The following is a 12,201-nucleotide window of genomic DNA, read 5'->3' on the forward strand; positions in this document are numbered from 1 at the left end:
TCTGCCACATGTAATGTGTGAAGCCACTCTAACATGTTTTTACCCTCAGTTTTGCTTGCAAGTTTGTGAAAGGCTGAAAACAAATGCTCATTTGAGCCACTTCTTGAAAACGTTTTGTGTAGCATGTGACATAATGGCCCAATCCACATAGCAAGTCCTTTTCTCCCCAAATTCCCTTAGGTTGTGGTAGCATGGTAATTCCAGAGCCTAGCGGGGAAATGTTTAAAGTTCCAGGAAAGTCACTATGCTGTCAGGGGGAGGGCTAAGTAGAATCCTTCTCCTCTGACCGGGAGGTGCTATGACCTTCCAAGTTGGTGCTGATTGATTTGGAAGACCTCAAAGGCTTATTTTAATGCTTTAGTCACAGCAAAAATAAGAATCCTGTGGCAACTTAAAACATTGACAAATTTAATGTGGTACAATAGCACAGGATGCCTTCAAGTAGTGATGGTGTGGTAAATAGTTGTTTTCACTATTAAGGCAAGGCTAATGCAGGGGCTGCTGTGACCTCAGACTAAAGGCCTCCTGCTTGGCTTTGGTTCCCTTCTCCAAATAACTGAGGGATGTGGACTTCTGCAGAACTTTGTGTGCTTGGATGTATCTTGTGAGTTGCTGTAGCGTAGTGCTTAAGAGCAGGAACTGTAAGTGTAAGCTTTTGATGGGTTTTTTGTTTGAAAATAGGGTCAATCTTCCCGAGTCTTTCCATAAGTACTTTGATTGTCTCCTCCTATAGTTTTGGCTGCATGCTGTGGGGTTCTTTATCTGATTGCTCGCTACCAGTACTTTAGTGGATATGCACGGTGTGCTCAAGGAAGGTGAGTTGTTCTAAGCACAATGCTCTGTGTTTTTCAGTGTGCCAGTCAGCTTCTCTCTCAAATAGGCAAGTGCTGGTCTGCCATCTCTGGATATTAGCTGGCATCTGCAGTCTTGATGGCAGCCTAACCTTATATCCCTTCAGGCTACTGATGGGGGGCGGGCATACAGAGCCGAGTGCTCTTCCATACCAAACACATTCCTTACTTATAGAAAACTAAGTATCGGGGGGCATTACCGTTTTCCTGGCATCTAGATTTCTATGTGTAGGCATGTGTTGTAGTTTCTTGATGCAGAGGTGCATTTAAACCCGTGAGCTCCAACTGCAGCCTGAAATGATACACTCCACAAATAGACTCACCACTTTACTGAGAGCAATACCTTGCTCCAGCAACCACAGGTGGCTCACGTTCTTGATCTCCTTTTTACAAAACCTCTTTGGAAAACCCCCACAATCCTGCTGTTCCACAGGTGTATCATTGCATGTGACCTAGTACTGGCAGCCCTGCTTAAGGATGTCCCATGTCAGGAGATAACTGCCCTGCAATCATTATAGAGGGGTGGGGCTTGGACTTGACTGATGACTTTCTTAGGAAAGAAAACAGGAAGGGGGTCACTGGACAGGAGCTTCATAAGTCCTGTAAGTAACTGTATGATTACATCCCATACAGGTCCTCCTTGGTTCCCAGTTCCAACAGGATCCTGTGTTATATGGAAAACTTTCTATTTGTTGAAATTCTGTTTGGTGTTGTCATCAGAAATGTCCAAATAAATTAGAAAAAGATTTAAAACCAGATTTAACAAATGGTACACACGAGGTTGTGAGAGCTAAAACTTTTCAATACTTTCAATTTATCATATTACTATAGAAATCATTACCCAAGAGAAGCTTTTAATAAGTGTCCCAACTGACTACCCGATCCTAATAGCAACTAACATCTTGTGTTCTTGTTCCTCTCCGCAGACTCGCCCCCTTGTACCTCAGTGCTGGAGTTCTTTGCATTCTTATCGGCTTGTCTGTGACAGGGCTCCTTGTCTATTTTGTGCCACTCCCACGTTTTTTATTCCCGAAGTGAGCTTCTGAGTCAGAGTCTACTGCCCTTCTGCTGGTAAATTATCCTGCTTATGACACCATAGGTTTCAACTTTCCAACATTCATTTCATTTCTTTAAATTAAAATGATTGTACATTTTTCTTTCTTTTTTAAAAAGCAATTTTGTGACGGTACATTTTCTTAGCTGTGTTGTGGTTGCAACAGCTTTTACATTAAAAGTGACATTGGGTCAACTTCAACTGGTAGGAGAGAGTGAGCGAGGGATTTAGAGTAACAATTATTTGTATGAGCCAGCAAGTTTTGGGAGTCATCAGTGAGCTCTGAGGTGGCCAGCCCAGTTTGCCTTTCAGAAACTCTGCTCCAACATGATGGTTTCTAAACAGTAACTGTCATAACCAAGCTGTCAACTCATAGTGAATTCCTGTCTGAAGCAAGCACTTACTATATCTGGTAAGGGTGAGGGCTAGCCTGTGGTCTTTCGGATGTTGTTGAATTTCAGTTTGTTTTGGAGCTTCTCTTTCCCCCCTCCTTAAGGTTTTCTATCAACCTTTTCCTTTGCTTACATGTGGCTGCCTTACACAATACATTTAACTCAGTAATGTCTTCTGTGTGGCTGCAACTCTCCAACATCTCAGGCAAAGGACCTTCCTCCATGCAAAATGGCTGTACTTTGTGCTCCAGTTGGAAACCACAATGCTGCTTTTATTTATGCCTCAGTGGTGAGCTTCAGTGCCTGTGGGAAGGCAGCCTTTGATTTGGTCACAACTATTTTGCACCCTTTCGCTTGCATTTGTGCACAGCGCTATCCGTCAAAGGGAATCTACTACCATTGTGAGTTCACTAATAGATCACATGGAGAATACCTGTGATAAAGGAGGAGAGCATGCAAGTTTGACGACATTAAGGGCCAGTGTGTTAAATAGGTTACTGTGTTAGAGGAAGTATCTGTAGGTTTTAGTTTAAATAGAAATCCTCCCCATTGCAAAATCTGTCTTAGCTGTGTCTGTACAGAAAGCATGTCTTACTTTTAATAGCCTGATAAAATCACGCTTTGCCTTTGACTTTCCTAATTAATGAGCCAGTAAAATAAAACATGCAACTTTAAGTTGAATTAAAATTTTACAGTGCACATTTTAATATATATATTTTATATAGATATACTTAAAAATCAAATGTATCCAATAATAAAAAATACAGCACATTAAAGTAGTATAACGCATTCCAGTGTATAGCTAGAGACATTGGGGTTTTTTTTGTTTTAAATTACTCTAATCCCTACCATTTGAGAACTGGCCTACATGGTTTATTTTTCTCCAAAATTCACACCAACCAGTAAATAACAGATATGGATTTAAAAGGATGGACTTTAGCACTCATTCTCAAGGCATGAAGACACTGGAGACTTCGACAGGAACTCTTATTGTATGAAGGGCACATGTACAACCCTGGCAGGCACAGTGTGGTTTTTCATTTCCCTGCCATTCTGTTCCCTCCATACATCCCTTCCCTCCCACCCCAGACCAGTTACCCCTCATATTTAATCCTCAGCTTTAGTCTGGAGCAACTGCTTTTACTTACACACATGGGGCCGGAGGTGCAGTCTGCTTTGCTCCCAAGATGCATCAGTGCTTCGCTTGACAGTTGAGCTGCCCTCGCAGTTAGCCTTCATAGTCCTTAAACCCGTATTTCTAAATGCACCCTTTAGTGATACATTCAGGAATCAACACCCAAGGGGCCAGGGGTGGGGGTGGGGAGAGGAAGAGGCATGGGAATAGTGTGTGGTCCTTGCTCAAAGGAAGGGGGGAGAACAAATCTTTTACACGGAAAGTTAGTCTCCAAGGTCCTCTTTTTGTAGCTGCAGAAGCAGCTGGATCCAAGATAGGCCAGCACTAGTGCTTCATTTTTTAAATACAGTCCAGCACCTGTGCATGAAAAAATGCTTCTCTTCTCCCAGTAAATGTGGTCCAGAAACCCTTAAGGCCCAAGTTTCACCACCAACATTTTCTTCCTGTTCTGGGAGCAGCAGGTGCCCTTCAGCAGGCACCTTTGACTAGGCTGCTCCTATTCTGCTGTGTCTGCAGTTTCATAGACAAGAGGAAGAAGAGGGGAAGAGCTGACAGCCATGTTGTGCATTATCCCTGGGTCTTGAAGTTCAATCAGCTTTCTTCAGGAATATCTGGAAGTACATGGGATTAGCAAAACAACAGAAAAAGGTCAGAGCTGGGCAAATCTGTTTTTCTCCTCTAGAATATTGCCCTATTAATTAATGCCAAGTGCAAGTGAAAAGAGTTTTGTCTCTTCTGGACAACCATACCTGAAGCAAATCACAGCATGAAATCTCTGTCGGAAATGGGGAGGGATTTCACAGTTAAGACATAAAATCACAGCTGCAGGCGGATGCAACTGCTGTCTAGAGGATCTGACTAAAGGTAAAGGGACCCCTAACCATTAGGTCCAGTCGTGACCGACTCTGGGGTTGCAGCGCTCATCTCGCCATTTACCTTCCCGCCAGAGCGGTACCTATTTATCTACTTGCACTTTGACGTGCTTTCGAACTGCTAGGTGGGCAAGAGCAGGGACCGAGCAATGGGAGCTTACCCCGTCACGGGGATTCAAACCGCCGACCTTCTGATCAGCAAGCCCTAGGTTCTGTGGTTTAACCCACAGCGCCATTCGCGTCTCTAGAGGATCTGACTACCAAGCTTCTATTTCACCAACTCAGTTTGCATCACCTCACAAGCCCCATGCAACAACCAAATAAGCAAACCACTCCTGTTCACCTGAGCACCAAAGTGTGTTTTATCTTCTAAGCAACATACATTCTCCTTTCTGGCTTTGGGAGGTAGGTCTCTTGAGTTGTGGGGGGTGGGGGACAGCTCCTGCGAAGGTGGTTGTCAGGAAGCTATGCCTGTCTCTGTGGAGGACTGTGGTTAATTACTGTGGTTACTTACCGAATGCATGCCTGGGGAAAGACCCAGAGAATCCCCGGCAGGTTGCATTGCCAACTGGCATCTGTGCTCAGCCCCTGGCATTACAAGCCACAATTTTAAAATTCCCCACTGTGCCCCAGATAGAATTGTCTGGGGCATTGCAGGCAATGGCCCTAAACGGCACTGTACCTTTCAAGAACTTTCTGTCCCTGTCCTGCCTAGACAGATCAGTTGGCAGAAAGGTTAAGTGGGAGCTCCTGTAACTACCACCCTTATAAAGGGAGTTTTCCCCAGGAAAACATATTACCTCGCTCAAGATGATCCATACGGGAGAGTCAGTCTGGATGGTTAGCCGTATTGCTTCCAGAGGCCCAAAGGAAGGGTCCACTTCTCCTTCAGCAATGCCCTTTGAAAAAGAGCCTGCACAATGGACGAAGGAAAAAAAATACTTCAGGACAACTCTCAGTTCCTCTTAGTGGCAGAAACACCACTGCACGCTCAGCTCTCCATGGTGAAACGGGGTCATTTCTGCAGGCTGGCTCCAGCATATGCAGTCATGCCTAGAAATGTCATGGCATGCACTGGAGCCTCTGTGCTCAAACAAAGGGGCGCTGCTTGCAATGTGAGATGCAGTCAGTCATGGTAACTGCTGTGGCTCCTAAGCCACCACCTCCCTCTTTCAGAGATGTCAATGGAGCTACCTAAAACGGACTCCTCTTTTCAGTTTACGTGACTGGCTGTAGGGGAGCGTGCTCATGAGGAAACATTTCCTACCCACTGTTCTACAAGCTGACCCGGTTTATAAAAAACCACGCCTTGTGTGAAATCGCATGACTGGATTTTCAAGTGATGAGCATGTCACACAATATTATTGCCCTACTTGCTGTAGGGTTACTCTCTGTCACGGGCCACTTATCACCCAAATATGTACGGCAAGCCTGGCGTGGTCATGTTAACATTAAAATGCCACACGACACACATCTGAATATTTAGTGATGACCAAGTGATGAACCTCCTGCTAGCTCAGTGTAGATGTTTCAAATGCAGGCAGCCTCCTGGGTTTGGCTTCCCCTCCTGCCTAATTTTTACACACTGACCTCTTCCCTTTTTAACAGAGCTAACAAACATGTAGTATTAAGAATGACTTTGTGAATGAGTTATGCCCTGTAGACATACAAAGGTTTTTTTCTGAAAGAAAATATCATATTGCCCAAGAGGAAGGATGTGGCTATTGACATCTGTTTTAAAAAGAGTTCTTGAGAAATCTTATTCTTAATACATTACAAGATGAGAGGGTACAATGTTTGATCTCCATACTAGAAGTCCCCAAATTATAGCTTTCTGGAGGTAGAAGCAACATCCAAACATGACAGTTACAGACCACCAAACAATATCACTACACTAAGTTGTGGTGTGAATGGCTGCAAACGTCAAATCTTCCCTCCCCTGAAGAAACTTAAAAGACTACAGTAGTAGCTCGTTTTGCGACTGGGATCCGTTCCGGAGCCCCGGTCGCTGGCCAGAAAGGATGCTGGACAAAGTGCCGCATCTGCGCACGGAGCGGTTTGCACTTCTTCGCATGTGGCAAACCCGGAAGTAACCTGCTCTGGTACTTCTGGGTTTGCCGCGGACATTCGACGGAACAGGCGCTCGGTGAGGCGGATGCTAGACGAGATACCACTGTATTTAGTTCCATGTTTTTATGCTTTGCAAAGCTGCAGCTGTCCAGTAGGTGGTACTGCTTTATCGTATATTATAATCTCTCAGTCTCTCTCTCACACAAATAGTGAATTCATTCTCTGTGTACTGATCCTTATGTAATGAAAATGGCACTATCCGTAACATAAAGGGGGTGCCCCTACACACACATGCAACATCCCATCTAAGATGGCACATGGAGAGTGCCAGTTGTCAGTGCTATTTTTTCTAGAAAAAGAGGTGCCAGAACTGAGTTCTGGTGAGTTCCTGCTGAAAAAAGCATTGCTTGTTGTTGATGTAAATGGAAATCTGGAGGGAGGAGGAAAGGAAAGGAGTGTCCTCAAAGGCCATTAGGAATCCTAGGAAAATAAGAAGAGCCTGCAGGACCCAGGACCCATCTAGTCCAGCATCCTGTTCTCACAGGGGCCAATCACATACCTGTGTGAAACTTGCAAGCTGGACATGAGAGCAACACCACTCTGCCCGTCTGCATTACCCAGAAAGTGGTAATCAGAGGCACACTGCCTCCAACAGTGAAGGTAGAATATAACCATCATGTCTATTAGCCACTGATAGCCTTGCCCTCCATTAATTTGTCTAATCTTTTAAAGACATCCAAGTTGATGGCCATTACTGCCTCCTATGGCAGTGAGTTCCACAGTTCTCTAGGCACTGTGTGAACAAGGACTTTCTTTCATCTGTCCCAACTCTTCCAACATTCAGCTTCATCAAATGTCCATGAGTTCTGGTGTTAGGAAAGAGGGAGAAACACCTTTCTATATCAACTTTCTCCATGCCATGCATAATTTTACAAACTTCTACCATGTCCCCTTTCACTTGCACTTTCTAACACTTTGTGTTCTTTGTGTATACTCTCTTGCCATAAGCCTGCAAATCAGAGACAGTATTGTGTTATATGGCTGAGGCTGAGAGAAGAGCAGTTTGCCAAAATGACAGGTGGTATTTGATGGAGGGATTTCTCAGTTTGTAGCACAATCTCCTAGTTGCTATGCTTTATTTGCAGGGCTCTAATCCTTATAGTTAAAGCTATGGTTTTCCTTAAAGCTATGGTTTTCCCAGTAGTGATGTATGGAAGTAGTGATGTAAAGAAGGCTGATTGCCGAAGAATTGATGCTTTTGAATTATGGTGCTGGAGGAGACTCTTGAGAGTCCCATGGACTGCAAGAAGATCAAACCTATCCATTCTGAAGGAAATCAGACCTGAGTGCTCACTGGGAGGACAGATCCTGAAGCTGAGGCTCCAGTACTTTGGCCACCTCATGAGAAGAGAAGACTCCCTGGAAAAGACCCTGATGTTGGGAAAGATGGAGGGCACAAGGAGAAGGGGACGACAGAGAACGAGATGGTTGGATAGTGTTTTCGAGGTTACCAGCATGAGTTTGACCAAACTGCGGGAGGCAGTGGAAGACAGGAGTGCCTGGCGTGCTCTGGTCCATGGGGTCACGAAGAGTCGGACACGACTAAATGACTAAACAACAACAAATCCTCATAGACACTGCTACCTGCAGTTCATAATGTAAGAGCCACTTTATTCCTGGCATCTTGTACTTTGGCACAAAAACCAGAAAAAAACATACATGTGAATCTTCTGACACACACACAAAATCACAGGCCTTTTACCTGCTACCTGATCCCTGCTAACTGGTGATGCAAGGACTGAACCTGGTGCCTTTTACATGCAAGGCATAAGCTTGTATATACATACAACACAGTGCTTTGATTTACCCCAATGACAATTGTGAAGGACACAAACTTTCATGCAAACAATTTGTTAGTTTCATCTGAATGTTATTTTATTGCTTCCAGGCATTTTTGTAGTTGCATATGTTCCTGTAACTCTACAAAACTATTAAATAAACAAATTGTTCTTAGCACTGTGCATAGAAGTGGCATCTGGCAGCGGCGGAGCATATGGCTGCACTGCCCAGGGCAGGCGCACTCCTGAGGGGGGCGTGGCACGGAGGGTGCCTCCCCCAGGCGCAGGATAGCCACTCGGGTGCCCTGCAGCCAGTGGTGGAGCAAGCCACCCATGGCAGACATTCAGCGCGCCACCTGCCTGTGACTCCTAAGCCTCCCCCAAGCTGTCAAAATGAAGGGGGAAGGGGGAATGCCTCCAGCAAAGCAGCGCAGCTCCCCCCTTACACCGACGGCTCGGGGTAGAATTGGGAGTCACAGGTGGGTGGCATGCCAAATGTCACCCCCCTCAGTGAGGGCACCCAGGGCGGTCCGTCCTCATCGCCCCCCTCTTCCTACGTCCCTGGCATCTCTGGTAAAGGACTGTTCCCACTTCTGCACATTTGAAGGGGAAACAGCTATTGATCGACAGATTTGCCCTTGCTAACTGAAGATATGTGTGGATATGATGTACTCTTGAAATCTATGCCTGCATTAAATGAGCAGCCATCTTAAAAGCAGCAGGGAATAATCTTCTTGCCACTCTCTTTCTGCTGTCCCAGCCATTACCATGCATTGCCTCTTTTTCCTCTTCAACATCTCCCAAATCAATTATTTTCTCTCTGCTAAAATTATCATTTGCGACCAGTTCCTGTCTCTCCAAGTCTACTGTAACTTCTTGTCCTGATCAATATGCCTGCAGTCTTTCCTTTCTCGTGTCAACTAGAAACACCTTTGGTAAAATTTCTCCACCCACCTGTCACACCCTGTGCAATCCTGTCACCTCTCTCCTCAAGTCAACGCTGGTACCCTGCTGTTTTGCACTTCAAATCCAAGCTTCTAGCTCTGGCATGGAATGCAGACTCTCTTATTTGCCTCTGCTTCTCTCCTTCCTTTCCCTGTTTTGCACAAGGACATTGTGACATCACCCCACTTTGGCTGCCCTCTCCTGCTGCAGCTATCATGGAGTTTCCTAGGCCTAGCACTTCCTGTCTTATCCAGCTAGTCACCTCCTCTGCCTTCAAAAGTCCACCAAATTCTGCAAAGCCTTTCCTGCGCTGCTAGAGTCTCCATTTTTCCTGCCACCACTTAAACTCTTTCCACTCTCAACTTATTTCTCTTAACATTCTCCAAAGGCCACTTCGATGAGACTTTAAATTACAAGTGAGCAGTGGCCAGGAAAGGACTCAAGGGCATTTTAAAGAGACAGACAACTAAATATACATATGGACTTAGTTCACACTGAGCTGTATAGCACATGTATTTTGTGCTCATAAATCATATTCAAATTCCAAAACAGCCTGTTTTCAAGAGGACTGCAAACCCTCTGGGCTGGGCATATGCAGATCACAGCTTCATAAATGGGGTTTGAAGGCACAGCAAAACCAAACAGCTAATGCACTTTGGGTGAAGACATACCTCTGGTGTGCACAGAAATGTGCAAATATGACTTGGAGAAGTGGCAGGGAAGAATGACTTTGCTATATTTTAAGCCACTAATGTGTATGCAGCCTCAGACTTGGTGCTAAATGAGGCTTAAGCCATTCTGGCAACAAGAATGTGCAGATTGCTTACAAGGAGCAGCTAAGATACTTGCTCTATAGCTTGTGCCTCTCAACAATCAAGGAATTCTCTGATTCACACAAAGTAACTGCATAAGCTGAGGACCACTTCTGATGTTACAGCTCCTGCTCCCTTTTGCTTATTCCCTGGAGGTATTGAAACTTCAGATACAAAACATCCCTCTTCCATGTCCTCCTTCCCCCAAACCCAGACACACAGACGCCCAGTGAGATCTGAAAGTTACTGGGGCCAGAAGTACGTAATCTTAAGTCCAACCCCTAGCATGGTTTCCGACTTGTTAAAAAAGCAAAAACAACAGGTAACAAATCAACCATGACACAGCTACTGGCTGGCACATGTGGAAAGTGCTCAGAGTAGGGTTTCAGACCCACAAGATACCATTCCTACAGGCAGGAAGATGTAAACCTGTAACCATTTGCTCCCCTAGTTCCTGCAATTGTTTTCAGAAAGCAAGTAGGCAGAAGAGATGATGCTGGAAGCTGCCCAGAAAGAGCAGCAGGATGAGTAAATGGTTTCTGCCACTGAGTGCCAAAGCTCCAATCATAAAAAGACACCACATGAGAACAGGCTCCACTGATTCCACACATCAATGTGCTTAAGAAGAGAACTAAAGAGAAAACACTTTTCATTTCCTTTCTTTTTTTACTGCCCCAAAGAACAATTTGAGATTAACTGTATAATCAAGCTGTTCTTTCCGTCCTTCAGGTTTATCCGTACTTCTTGACCTCTGCAGTGTTGTCAACATTTGCATTTGCACAGTGTTAGCCGAGAAAATCCACCTCAGCAAAGTCTTTAAAATGAAGACATATGCAAATTCTAACCCTTGGGAAAATGACAAAAATGTCACGTGTGTTCTGAGTGAATGACTTTCACTCTAAATTCCAGGTCAAGGGTGGGGTGGGGGGTGCTAATTAATTCAAGATAAGCTTGTCTCCCACCCCTGAAACCTTCCATGCAATCACTTTCTGCGTAATTGTGTTATCTGAACAGCAACATACCACAGTGCATTATCCACAACCAGCAGGCTGATGTTTGCCTTGAACCAGCAATTTACCTATCTGTATGTAGCCGTCAGATGTCCTGTGGTACTTGAATGCTGTTGCTCTTCCCTCCTGCAGGGCTTCCTTATCTGACTGGAGACTCTGTGCAGGAAAAGAGACAATCTTTGCAAAAAGCCAGCAAGAAGGATTTAGGCAGCCTGCTGCGGGTACAGTTTAAACCACTATGGTCATAAAACATCAGGCAATGTTTACTTTTTCAGAGACACAGAATTACTCTAGCATACCGGGTTGCTGGAAGACCTTCTCTATGCTTTCAAGGACCCCCCTCCCCCCAAAAAAGTCTATTAAAATATACCTTGTAAGGACTACCTTTTTCCTGCCACAGGCAGTGTACTTTAAATAGAGAATGAATAAGCAGCCTTGCTCCTAGGTTTTGGAATAATGCCTCAGGAATTAGAATTTGAATTCAGATTAGGTGGCACAGGCTTCTCAGAAGCTTCCACTGCTAAGCCCATTGACCCCATACATATTCTTCTCATGGTATCCAACCACAAAGTAACAAAAATCTGGATTATAATCTCCTAAACCTTGGTCTCCCCCCCTCACCTGAACTCCTATGGTAAGCTCAGTAAACTTACGTCAAAAGGTAACACTTCCACAGTTGTGTTGAAGAGCTTGTCTTCAGGGTGTTCAATATTGCCACTGCGAAAGAAAAACCTGTGGGCAGGAACCAGCAATGAATGCACAGCTTCATGGGGGATGTAACACAGAAGGACCCCACCAGGCATAAGCTCACCCAAGAGGGGCCTCTCTTTCCACAGAAAGCCGCATTTGAGAGAAAGATGGCTCTAAGTGCACAAACAACTAATTATGGATTGATTGTTTGATTGCGCTTGCAAATTAAGCACTCCATCGCATATGAATGAATATCAGTAAGAAGTGCAATTATCTACTCCTGTGATGAGAACAGTTCACTATTCAGTGATACCAAGCTGGAAAAGTAAGAAGTGACTCCTTGTGCTTCCTGAACGGATTCTGGGAAGGATAAAGCCACACACACAAGACATTCCCATGTTAACAAATCAAGACGGAGAGGCAGAGAGAGAGGGAGAACACCCACCCACCCCGGACACTAAATGCTCAGGGAAATTTAACAGACAAACAAATGGACTTCTACATACCACATTCAATTCCCCCCATAATTCCT

General features: G+C 44.7%; 2 protein-coding genes across 4 annotated transcripts in view; one reads left to right on the plus strand and one right to left on the minus strand.

The window, feature by feature from the left end:
- LTC4S (leukotriene C4 synthase) overlaps positions 1-12,201 on the plus strand; it is a 30,063-nt gene that overhangs the window by 12,138 nt on the left and 5,724 nt on the right. The window contains exons 4-5 of one of the 2 annotated variants that reach the window (XM_053377007.1): positions 734-815; positions 1,778-1,922. In XM_053377007.1, the coding sequence (XP_053232982.1) occupies positions 734-815; positions 1,778-1,889 (194 nt within the window). In that variant the 3' untranslated portion in view covers positions 1,890-1,922. Of the gene's footprint in view, positions 1-733; positions 816-1,777; positions 2,008-12,201 lie in introns of those variants that run through there. The other variant, XM_053377006.1, reaches the window with a different exon arrangement.
- Positions 2,974-12,201, minus strand: part of MGAT4B (alpha-1,3-mannosyl-glycoprotein 4-beta-N-acetylglucosaminyltransferase B) — a 75,290-nt gene continuing 66,062 nt past the window's right edge. For both annotated transcript variants that reach the window (XM_053376979.1, XM_053376978.1), the window contains exons 12-15: positions 11,633-11,711; positions 11,048-11,135; positions 5,105-5,217; positions 2,974-4,043 (exon numbers count right to left, since the gene is read on the minus strand). In XM_053376979.1, coding sequence (XP_053232954.1) covers positions 4,020-4,043; positions 5,105-5,217; positions 11,048-11,135; positions 11,633-11,711 — 304 coding nt within the window. In that variant the 3' untranslated portion in view covers positions 2,974-4,019. The remainder of the gene's footprint in view (positions 4,044-5,104; positions 5,218-11,047; positions 11,136-11,632; positions 11,712-12,201) is intronic.

Source organism: Podarcis raffonei, chromosome 2 (assembly GCF_027172205.1).
Source record: "Podarcis raffonei isolate rPodRaf1 chromosome 2, rPodRaf1.pri, whole genome shotgun sequence".
Taxonomy (NCBI): domain Eukaryota; kingdom Metazoa; phylum Chordata; class Lepidosauria; order Squamata; family Lacertidae; genus Podarcis; species Podarcis raffonei.